General features: G+C 47.4%; 1 protein-coding gene across 1 annotated transcript in view; it reads right to left on the bottom strand.

Moving 5' to 3' along the window:
• Nucleotides 1–12,308, bottom strand: part of ITGB5 (integrin subunit beta 5) — a 114,003-nt gene that overhangs the window by 39,776 nt on the left and 61,919 nt on the right. The window contains exons 6-8 of the mRNA XM_044252152.1: nucleotides 9,138–9,299; nucleotides 7,587–7,682; nucleotides 5,697–5,786 (exon numbers count right to left, since the gene is read on the bottom strand). Coding sequence (XP_044108087.1) covers nucleotides 5,697–5,786; nucleotides 7,587–7,682; nucleotides 9,138–9,299 — 348 coding nt within the window. The remainder of the gene's footprint in view (nucleotides 1–5,696; nucleotides 5,787–7,586; nucleotides 7,683–9,137; nucleotides 9,300–12,308) is intronic.

The raw sequence follows: 12,308 nt of genomic DNA, 5'->3' as shown, positions 1-12,308 counted from the left end.
TACAAAGCTCCCGAACTCACTGAGCAGGGAGCTCCCAGAGCCATATCTTATTTCTCCCTAGTACTGAACACAAGCTTCTGTTGAGTGAATGGATGGGTGTTTTAATGGCAGCTATACTAAGGGGTTTAGACCTAGTGGAAGAAACTTAAAATTATTTTTGAGGCAGGTCAAAAATTTTTTTATTGCTTATACTGTGCCTTTTTTTTTTCCTGTGACTTACTCATTCCATAACTAGAAGCTGTATCTCTTCCTCTCTCCCCTTCACCCATTTTGCCCAATCCCCTACCTCCCCTCCCCTCTGGCAACCATCAGTTTGTTCTATTTATAGATCTGATTCTGCTTTTTTTTTTTTTTAAAGGATTCTACTTATGAGTAGAATCATATAGTATTTGTCTTTTTCAATCTAACTTATTTCACTTAGCACAATACCCTCTAGGACTATCCATGTTGTTACAAATGGCACAATTACCATTTTTCTATAGCTGTGTAATATTCCATTATGTATATACACCACATCTATCTTATCCACTGTATACTTCGGTTGTTTCCATATCTTGGCTTTTGAAAATAACACTGCAATAAACATAGGGGTACGTGTATCTTTTCGAATTTGTGTTTTCATTTTCTTTGGGTAAATACCCAGTAATGGCATTACTGGATCATAGGGTAATTCTATTTGTAATTTTTTGAGGACCCGCCACACTGTTTTCCAAAGTGGCTGCACCAACCTCATTCCCACCAACAGTGTAAGAGTGCTCCCCTTTTTCCACATCCTTGCCAACATCTATTGTTCCTTGTTAATTCTGGCCATTCTAACCGGAGTGGTATCTCAGTGCGGTTTTGATTTGAATCTCCCTGATGGCTAATGATGATGAACATTTTTTCATGTGTCTGTTGGCCATTTGTAGTCTTGGGAGAAGTGTCTGTTCATGTCTTCTGCCCATTTTTTGACGTGATTATCTGTTTTTTGGGTGTTGAATTTGAGGAATTCTGTATAGATCTTGGATATCAGCCCTTTGTTGGCAGTGTCATTTGCAAATATCTTCTCCCATTCCGTGGGTTACCTTTTTGTTTTGCTGACTGTTTCCTTTGCTGTGCAGAAGGTTTAAGTCCCAAAAGTTCATTTTCACTTTTGTTTCCTTTGTCTCTGGAGATGTGTCTTGAAAGAAGTTGCTGTGGCCGATGTCGAAGAGGTTCCTGCCTATGTACTCCTCTAGGATTTTGATGGATTCCTGTCTCACATTGAGGTTTTTCATCCATTTTGAGTTTATCTTTGTATAAGGTATAAGAGAATGGTAGCGTTTCATTCTTCTGTATATAGCTGAATATTACTCAGCCATCAGAAATGATGAATACCCAACTTTTGCATCAACATGGATGGGGCTGGAGGAGATTATGCTGAGTGAAATAAGTCAAGCAGAGAGAATCAATTATCATATGGTTTCAATAACTAGTGGAGCATAAGGCATAGCATGGAGGACATTAGGAGAAGGAAGGGAAAAATGAAGGGGGGAAATCAGAGGGGTAGACGAACCATGAGCGACTATGGACTCTGAGAAACAAACCAAGGATTTTGGAGGGGAAGGGGGTACAGGGATGAGTTGGCCTGGTGATGGGTATTAAGGAGGGCATGTACTGGGGCGCCTGGGTGGCTCAGTGGTTTAAGCCTCTGCCTTCAGCTCAGGTCATGATCTCAGGGTCCTGGGATCGAGCCCCACATTGGGCTCTCTGCTCAGTGGGGAGCCTGCTTCCCCCCTCACTCTCTGCCTGCCTCTCTGCCTACTTGTGATCTCTCTCTGTCTGTCAAATAAATAAATAAAAATATTTTAAAAATATATTAAAAAAAAAAAAAAAAGGAGGGCATGTACTGCATGGAGCACTGTGTGTTATACGTAAACAATGAATTTTGGAACACTACATCAAAAACTAATAACATACGGTATGGTGACTAACATAACATAATAAAAAATAATAATGAAAAAATATATATTTCCTAATTGTGAATAACTATGAGAATGAGGCAAATCAGTGTACCAAAAAAGGGCTAGGTAGATTGGAGCTATGTAAAAAATGACTTAGGGTCAGTCACATAAAACTCCCGTGTCTTGCCAACAAGACATTGGGAGGAAACACTTGTGCTCCCTCCCCAAGATCTGCTGGAGCTGCCTCCTGAACATGTTAATGGGGGAGAGAGAACACTGGAGACTGGGATTCCTACTGAATGAACTGGTAACTATGATGGATGGAAATCAAATCTATGCTCCATTCTGGCCATAAGACCCCAAAGCCTTGCGTTGTGATCTAAAGTTTGTATTATTCCTGCTCCCTACAGGAATCAGAAACTCTTAAGATGTTGGGGGCAGGAGACAGGAATCGTGGAGATTATTCAGTTCAACCTGTCAGTTTATGGAAGTGGGAACAGAAGCCAAAGAAAAGGCCTCGCCCAGGGTTACTCAGCTGCTGGCAAGCAGGACAGAACCAGGCCTCCTCCCTGCAGTGTTCCGACCTTGGAAAGTACTGACGGTCAGGTTGCATTCTGGTCTATGCATCTATCTCCTGCAAAAGACTATGGGCTCCCAAAGGGCAGGACTGTGTTTTGTTTACTTGTTTTCCCCCCAAGATACACATGATGTCTGCCACACATTAGGCCACTGGCATATTATCTGTTGACCGAATAAATGACCACATGGAATGGAGCATAAAATAGAGGATCCAAGGTTCAGGTAATGCAGTTCTTGCACATGAAGACCCCTGCAGGATGTCTGGAATTCAATTAACTCCTACCACATCTGCTCCTGAAAATGTTTCCTTACTCCTCATCCTAAGACAAGGAGACAATGTCAAGGATGCCAGAAGTTTAAAGGCTATTAAAATACTCAGGCAGGCTAGGTCACAGCTGCAGTTACTTTAACTCAGGCCAGCTGTGGAACGGGTGGGCACAGACTTGATGGCAACGACAAAAAGAGAAACACGTGCTTCACTCGGAGACACATCTTCCACAGCCTCTCCTACTACCCTCCACATGCCAGGCTAGCAGTTTCCAGCTCCTTCTGTTCTCCCCAACTCTGAAAAGAAACCCCCCCGCCCCCCACTCCGCCACCATGATTCTAAGTCCTCATGCCCTTTTTCAATGTGACACAACGCTGGTGTGTTGTGTGTGAGCACCCGGAGCCGCCCTCCAGGCTCTGGAAGAGAACCTCTCCCAGCACCTACAGCACAGCCAAGCTCCATGCTGCCAAACCCCCTTGGGAGGAGACTTGGTGATCTCTCACAATGAAGAATTTGGCACAGCAAACGAAAATACAGAAATCAAAGCCCAGAGTTGAAGACTTCCCACTATGAGAGCTGTCTACAACAGACTTGAGACTGCAGGACACGGACTTACACATACCCTTCCCATCTTACTCCCGCCTCAGCCTCGCTAAATCCCACAGCTGTTTCGACTGTTACATGTGCTTCACCCAAAATCTCTTCAGACTGTCCCCAGAGATGGCTGGCCAGCTCTCGGGGCAGGGGGTGGGGGTCGGAGTCAACACCCAAACTTAGTCATCTGCTGCATGACTCACATGGAATCCACCACAAACTGCCGAGACGGCAAGGTAACACAAACAGAAGCAAACAGCCCAGTCACGCCTGGGTTCAGACCCAGGCCAGGGAGAGAAGCAGGTGGAAGGAAAGCCAGAGCTAGGTACGCTAAGTGCATACACACACACACACACACACACACACACACAGTAACAATGGGTCCCGCAGCATCAGGTGGGAGTTCTGGCTCTCACTCTGACTCCTTTAGTTCAGTGTCCAGAGGCTGAGGCCAAAAGGCTCCCAGCAAGGAATGGCCCTCAGAAAGGAGGCGACATTCAGCAGGCCTGGGCCCCCTCCCCCACACACGGTTTTTTCTCAGACACGCTCTTGGTAGGTCATGTTTCCATTCACCATGGAAGTGTGAAAACCACTGAAGATAAGGTGAACCTGGAAACCCTGGCCTGCTGGGTCTGGTGAAGACTTAAAAATCAGAACAGAAAAGAGGATGTCGTATGTGGGGAATGGGGTAGAAGATGGGGAAGGAAGTCTTTGGTTTCTCTCAAGAGGAAGTTCCAAGAGGGAGGTGGGGCATTTGTGAGAAGAGGACCTTTAACTGCACTAGAAGGTGGGGGTGGATAGAGGACAGAAAGCCATCCACAAATCCTCACTGCCTTCCAGCTCACCACCTTTCGGATGCTGAAGCTCCAGGAGACCAACTGACAGCCCTGGAGTTCCCCAGTGGCAAGCGTACAACCTCTGGCTCCTGGTCCAGCTGAGCAATATTTCTAAGTCAGAACAGGACTGCATCAGTAGTCTGACAAAGTCAACACCGGAGAGGCAGAGCTCCAAATACTCACTTGCACATCAGTCACAGCTGGGAAGGTGGCTTTTCTACGACACGTGTGATGCCATACTGGATCCTGGGTTAGCCCATCAATGTCTATTTTACATAAGGTTAGGACTAATAGTGCTACTTCAACTATATTTACTTTATGCATAACTTTGTTTTAACAGGAAGAGGCATTCAATTCCAGTGTGGGAATTAGCTGGCCCCATGAGGGGCTGGGTGGACCCTGGAAGCTACAACCCTTGCAAGGAGGGGACAGCTGAGCGTCCAGACTTGCCTGCACAAGAAACTGGGCCTGCCATCTTCCTGAGAAAAGTAGGTCCGAGTCAAGTGCTTCCTGGGTCCACAGAACTGAGGGAAAGGAGGATAGGAAGGAAAAGGGTCTAGGAATCGTCTAGGAGACGGGCTTGGCATGGGGAAGGGACAGCTGGAGCGCATCTGGCAGTGCTCCACTTCCGCTCACAGGCAGCCAAGTCCGGGTGACGAGTTACAGAGCACAGAACTCACCAGGCCCTCTCAGCCTCCCTCTGAAAGGCCCTGATTACAACCAGACCTAAGGGGCAGGCAAAGGGCCTGATTCTTACAGTCCATGGCAGTCTGCAGCTCTCTGCGGAGCTCCAAGAGCCTGGGGAATGCTGACTGCCCTGCCCACTGGGAGGTGAGGTCAGCAGGCGTGCTTCTCTCTTCCTGCCAACATGCAGGCAGATCACCTGGGCAACCGGGTGGGTGCAGAGAACCTGTGGCCCCCTCAAGCATAGCGCTCCTGTGGGCCCAAGTTTTCATGAAGTCAGAACCCAGGCATGTCCGGGGGCCACTGGCCTGAGTCTGACTACACCATTTACTGATTACTGGGTTCAATGTTTGTTGAGAATCAAGATGGCCGAGGTGAGGGGAGAGGATGCAGCAAGTAGGATGGTCTTCTCCAGCCCAAACCTGAGTGAAGGAGGAAGGCATCAAACTCAAGAGACTGGCCGCAAAGGGATGCTTGGGGGCTCAGTCAGTTAAGCGTCTGCCTTGGCTCAAGTCATGGTCCCAGGGTCCTGGGACCAAGCCCCGCTTGGATTCCCTATTCAGTGGGCAACCTGTTCTCCCTCTACCTGCCACTCCCCCGGCTTTGCTCTCTCTCTTTCTCTTTCTGTGTCAAACAAATAAAATCTTAAAAAAAAGAGAGAGAGAGAGAGTGAGAGAGAGACAGGTAGCAGGAAGCAGAGCCACACCCGCCAGCCTAATTCACAGCCTACCTTCCTGCACGTCAGCTCCTGGAGCCTCAGCAGGACAGGGTGGGGTGGGATGGGGTGGCCGTGGGGAAAAACTGATGACTTACATTGTACGCATTGATAATCAGTTGAATGATATTTTTGGAGTCTCCGTGTAAAATCTCCACTGTCGTTCCAGGTATCAGGGCTGTGAAATTCTTGGGAAAAAAAAAAGAAAAAGAAAAAGAAAGAAAGAAGAAATATAAGCCAATTTTTCCCTTTTATACCAACTGCTCTCCTGAGCTAGACCGGTAAGGAGCCCCCAGCACCACACTCTCTCACATCATAAACTGGAGACGTCGTCACAAGCAAGGTGAGAGGACCTGGCTCTGGGGCGCACACATGTGGAAAACCAACCTCTGAAGGTCTGCATCGAAGGGCCTGGTAAGATCTGTTCCTGAAGCAGAATGTCCTGCTCCTCCCAGGAGACCTCTCCCCTCCCACCCGCAACAGACAACTCTCTGAAATTCCATCCTCCTCTATGAGCCAACTTAGTCTTGATATCCTTGCCGTCTTTCCTCAAGTCTACATAGAGCTGTATTCCCAGGTTCAGCTCAAGGACGCCCTGGATGTGTTCAGCAGGAGCAAAGGGGGAAGGAAGCTCTTCCAAGAGTCTATGGCCTCTTCCCTGAATGGGGAACTGACACATGAGTGGTGGCTTCCCAGGGACAGCTGGGTATCTCTGGGTGAAATCCTGGGCACAGCAGGCAGCCTTGAAGTGGCTGCCTCTCCTCTTTCATTTGTCCTAATACCTGAGTAGGTCACATGCTAGACTGCCAGAGACCTCCAGGAACTCCCACTGTCCTCAGCCTGCCTTGGGCCACATGGGCCAACTCCCTGAGTAAGGTGTTCTTGGTTCCAAGCAAGAACGGCTTAGGCCACAGTGGACTGCTTCTGTCTTGAGGTATCTGGAAACATACCCAGTCTAGTCTGTGCAACTGATCCCTCTAGAGATGTTCCTTGTAAACAGACAGGTTTTGTCCTGCTATCTTCCTCTGCACAAGATAAGGAAAACAATCCTCATTCCTTGTTTTCATCTTCTGAAACTGATTCAGACTACAAGAAGAGAAAGAACTCAAGCAGATGCAAGTGGCATTTGATCAGTGATCATCTCAGGCAGAAGCAAGAGAAGACCACAGATAGGGGTTCTTCTGTGGATAGTTAAGAACAGTCTGGAGAGGGGATGGAAGCTCGCTGGTCCGAAGGGTGGGCAGGGCTGGGGGAGGATTGCTGATTCAGTTCTCGTAACTTTTCAAGACAAAGAAGTCAGAGGGGAGCTGGGCTTTACATCTCGCTTACACACACTCGCCCTGAGCAACTGGGAGACTTCTAGTTCAAAATGTGACTTTTCCAGATGGTGAGAAAGAATGCATTCATGAGGGAAGCTTACAACGACGGTCTAGAGGGTGACCCAGGAAAAGTCTCATAGAGTCAATTCATACACAGACTCCTCTATTCACTCAAGACATCTGTTGCTTTCTTTGGGAATTCCTGTCTCAGACTAAGCCCCTGGTCCGCCCTACTCTGCGAAGAAGGCATAAAACCCCGAATACTGGAGTTAGTAATGTAGCCTGCTCCACTGCCTGGGTTTTCTTTCCGTACATTTTTATTTTATATTGTCCTTCCCTATGACACTGAATATCCATTTCATCACCTGAAAAATGGGAGCTCATACTATATCTAAAGTTTTTCTCAGGATCAAACTAGATACTGTATTTACATTGCTTGTTAAAGGCATGCACATCTAGGGGAATGCTAATAGATTCTTCCATACTGTTATTTTCCACTAGATCAAGACAGGGCTATATTCCAGCCCTCCTGTGGATCTCCTCCCACACAGAGCAAGGCTGTTAACACTCCTCACCCCACCGCCCTACATTCTAATCGCCCGTTCACCTTGGGATCATCATGGGCCCTGGAATCAGGCCATGAGCCTCCCTCACTCCCTCCAGGCATACCTTGTAGAGCATATAATGGCTTTTTGTCACCGCAAAGATGAGGTTGATATTGTTCTCTGCCAACTTCTCTCCAAGCAAGGCAAGGGATGGATAGTCCTAGAGCCAAGGCAAAAAAAGGTCAAGGCTGTAATGTTTCCAACAGGATGAGACAGTGGACCCCAGCTCCAGCATGCACTCGGGAATTCATCAGTTGCTGGGAAAAGCAGCTTCCCCTGGCCACCCTTAATAACCAAGCCCCAGCTGCAAGCTTCAGACTAAGGAAATACTCCAAGATCTCAGGAAAGGACCCTATGGCACCCCCCAAACTAGATGCATTGCCCCATCCCTTCTAAGCCAGAATGGAGACGTGACAAGGGGAAGAGTCCCACACCTGATGTGTGTCTCCCTCTATCCTTCCAACAGGGATGGGACAGAGAGGACAGCCGCCCCCCCACCCCACCCCCGCCGGAGTCCAGCCACCACACCCTGCGATCTACCATCAGCTCCTGTTACCTTCCCTCTCTTCCCGAAGACCCCTCCTCCCTATCTCCCTGCCCTGTTTTCCCTCTCTTAAGCCCAGCAGCTGGGCCTGCTGATGTCTGTTACGGGTCCTGCTCACAACTCAGAATAGGCAGAAGAGGCTGCTGACCTCTGGACCAAAAGTTGGCCTGTGGTGGGGGAGGGGAGCCAGGGAGGAGGGGAGGGTGGGGGCTGAGAGGCAGTCCCAAAGGATTTTAAGGGCTAACATGGGTACAGAGGTCCTCACCAGCTCTACAGTTACCAAGTTTTATAATTATCAGTCCTTTTTCCAGACTTCATTATTCTTGGATAATATGTGAGGCTTGAAACTGGAGAAAATGGGTTTGCCCAGCAAAAAAAGTTGTAAAATATTTCTCTCTAGCCAGACACCAGAATGGATTTGGGAAGGAAAGGGTACAGATTTTTTTTTTTTCTTTAACTGTACAGTAAGTATGACAAAATCTTGCTAATCGTTGTATCTGGGAAACAGGTATATAGGAATTCATTTCACTGGTCTACCTACTATTATATATGTTTGAAATTTTGCATCAACTGTTTTAGATGACATGGTCATAGTCACAGACTATGGACAGTGGGAGGTCCTTGAGGCCTCCTATTCTGTGCACACCTCTGCAGCCATACTCCTGACCCGACTGAACTCTGTGCCTCAGGACGCTCATTTCTAGAAGTCACAAAGTTTTACCTTCACTTATTTTGCCCTATAGCTTCTGTCCCAGTTTTGATCTCTACAGGAACACAGTCCCTGCACTCCTGTAAGGTCACCTCCCTCCTCTGGGATCTATCCTGTCTGCCCTGGTCCCCTCTTCCTTAACTAGCTTGCATTTAAGTGCACACTGGCTGGAAGATGAAGCCGCTACAGAAATCTGTGAGAAACATTCTAAGTTAATGAGGAGTTCTGGAAGCCCAGCTGGGGGAGATGGCACAGAAACGCAATTTCCAGAACAGACTGGAAAGCCCGTGAGTAGAGGGCCAGGTGAGCGCCTGGCCCATGGATAGGAGCATGGGAGCGGGGCTGGAGTCCCCGGCCCTCACCATCTGATTGGACACAGTGTACTCGTTGGCCTCATTCAGGTGGCACTGGCCATCATGCGGCTGCACCAGGCCCCCCAGTTTTCCGTCCAGTGCGATGTGGGGCACGTCGTCCGTAGTGAACACCAGCAGATGTAGAGCATCCTTTCGCCAGCCAATCTTCTCCTGAGGACAGAACTTTGATGAGTGCCAAGCATTTCTGACTGCTGCCCAAGCCTGCCCCAAGACATTGGACAGGGCACAGGCCCATCGCCCAGGGTCAAGGACTGAATCAGAGGCATTTCCCTACATGCACAGCTGGGAGAACACTCCTAGAAACCAGAGGAAGGATTCCACAGAGCTAAGAAGAGACAAGGCCGGGACTGAGGAAGCCTAAGTGCACAGAGACAGATCTCCACAGCCGGGCCCACACTGGCCCAGCTGCCTGGAACCTCCCTTCCGACCATTCTATCTTCCCTGCTCCTTTCAGTTACACCTGAGGGCTACCCTTCTCGATGCTTCCCCTTTTAGCTTCCTTCCCCAGAAAAGCCTTTAGTCCACCTCAACACAACCCCCACGAGGCACTCAGGCTGGCTGGCCTTATCTTAAGAAGACTGATAAAGAACACTTCGGTCCTCCAGCAAGACACAAACTGCTCAGAATGGAGTGTTCCAGTGATTAATGGATCTGTCTTTGGAGGATTTGGTAAAATCTGCCATCTAGTCGGGTAGGTGTAAACCACTCTAACTGAGCTACTTGAGTGTTTAAGGTCCATCAGATTAGCTCTGTCCTCCCTTCTCTGCTTCCTGCATCCACTCCAGTCAGAGGCATGGCTGAACACCTGTAAGGCAAAGACTCTATTTCTCAGACTGAGACACTGTGGCTCCGATGTGTCACAAAATAGTGAAAGGGCATCCCGAATACCACTCTGTTGGTAGCAGAGTGAACACATGAAGTATTAAACATGCTGAGCGTTATCTACACATGCACACTTGACAGGAAAGCCAAAGCCTGGGTTCACAGACTTCAGGAGTCAAGGGCTGTTGTGCTTCAGAGAGATGGGGAGTTGAGGGCATCACCATCTTTCTTATTACCATACTGATGAATTTAACAGCCTTAAAGAGCTATAACATTTTCTCACTTGCTCCAAAAGCAGCATGGAAAAAAAAAATCACAAAATATCAGACTAATGAGAGGGAGAAAAAGAGGTTGAAGAGAAGCCAATGAGGACTGAGAGCAGGATGCCTCCTATGAGAAGGAACTTATCTTTTGGGGAATCAGTCTCCTCGACTCTCCACATTCATCCAACATTTGACTGCTGATCTCCTACTGTGTGTCAGGCCCTATGGAACCGGTCCACAAAACAGCTTATTCCAGATCCCAAAGAGCTTACAGGCAAATGGAAACACAGCTCCAACACATCACAACGAGGATGCTAATGAAGGTACATACAATGTCAATGGAAATGGGAGAGGGAGAAGACGGAAGCCTCCCCAGGATACGTGAAACGTAAGCTGAGCTGGAAGGATATGGAGGGCTCTTCAAGGAAGCTGGAAGAAGACATGAAGGAGGAGGCAGAAGAGGGGGGTGGGTGTTCTAGGCACTAGCAAAGACACAAAGGGAGGGCAACCACATTTTGGGGACCTAGAACAAGAAACCTAGGTCTCTGACAGCAATGAAATCTAAGCCATCACAAAACTAATCTGTGGGATTAGAAGTCAAGACAGTGGTTCCCCTTGGAGGCACAACCAGGGGGCATTAATAACTAACAAAAGTCACAAGGAGGCTTCTGGGTTGCTGGTGATCTTCTGTTTACTGACCTGATACCTGGTATTTCCACCTTGTGAAAATTTACAGTGATGCACTCTTATGTTGTTTTCTGCACATAATATTAGACTTTGATAAAGAGTTTAAAACTGTGAGGGGCATATGAGTGGCTCATTTGGTTAAGCATTTGTGTTCAGCTCAGGTCATGATCCCAGGGTTCTGGGATCAAGTCCCATGTCAGGCTTCCTACTCAGTGGGGGGTTTGTTTCTCCCTCCTCCTCTGTCCTTCCCCCTACTCGTGCTCTCTCTCTCTCAAATAAATAAATAAAATCCTTGAAAAAAAAGTTTAAAACTGTAAAATACATAAAGCAGCACATTATAAGCCATGGAGTGTGGGAGGGCAGGATGCTTAGGAGACAAAGCATAATCAAGAGAGCGTAGGGGCGCCTAGATGGCTCAGTCAAACATCTGACTCAGGTCATGATCTCGGGCTTGTGAGATGGAGCCTGGTGCTGGGCTCTGTGCAGGGTGTGGAGCCTGCTTAAGATCCTTGCTCTCGGGACGCCTCGGTCAGTAGGTTAAAGTCTCTGACTTCGGCTCAAGTTGTGATCCCAGAGTGCTGGGATCAAGTCCCGCATTGGGCTCTCTGCTCAGCAGGGAGCCTGCTTCCCCTCCTCTCTCTCTCTCTCTCTGCTTGCTTGTGATCTCTGTCTGTCAAATAAATAAACAAAATCTTAAAAAAATAATAAAATTTTAAAGAATTTTTTTAAAAATTTAAAAAAGGGTGCCTGGGTGGCTCAGTGGGTTAAGCCGCTGCCTTCGGCTCAGGTCATGGTCTCAGGGTCCTGGGATCGAGTCCCACATCGGGCTCTCTGCTCAGCAGGGAGCCTGCTTCCTCCTCTCTCTCTCTCTGCTTGCCTCTCTGCCTACTTGTGATCTCTCTCTCTCTCTGTCAAATAAATAAATAAATAAAAATCTCTAAAAAAAATAAATAAAAATTAAAATTAAAAATTAAAAAAAGATTCTCGCTCACCCTCTGATCTCCCCTCCAAAAAAGGTTGGGGCGGGGTGGGGTGTGGAATGTAAACCAATAGCACTTTTTTGCAGAAAAAATGTGATCTGCTATCCACAAGGATACAACAATGTGCTAACCACCCTGACAAGAAAGTAAAACCACCTCTAATCTGACAGTGTGTTAAGAACCTTAGAAAAATATCAGAGACCTAAAAAAATGTACAGAGTTAGTTTCCATGGATCAGAAGTAAGTTACTGAGATGTCATCTCTTCCCAGATGGGCCTATAAACTTGGCACAATCCCAATCAAAAGACAAGAAGTTTAAAGTTTTTAATTTAATTTAAATTAAAAATAAGTTTAATCTAAAATTTATATGGAAAGGCAAATCACGGATACTAGCCACGTAATTTTCT

This window comes from Neovison vison, chromosome 6 (genome assembly GCF_020171115.1).
Source record: "Neovison vison isolate M4711 chromosome 6, ASM_NN_V1, whole genome shotgun sequence".
Taxonomy (NCBI): domain Eukaryota; kingdom Metazoa; phylum Chordata; class Mammalia; order Carnivora; family Mustelidae; genus Neogale; species Neogale vison.
Note: the sequence above shows the minus strand (reverse complement) of the source record. Positions and strands in the feature narration are given on the sequence as shown.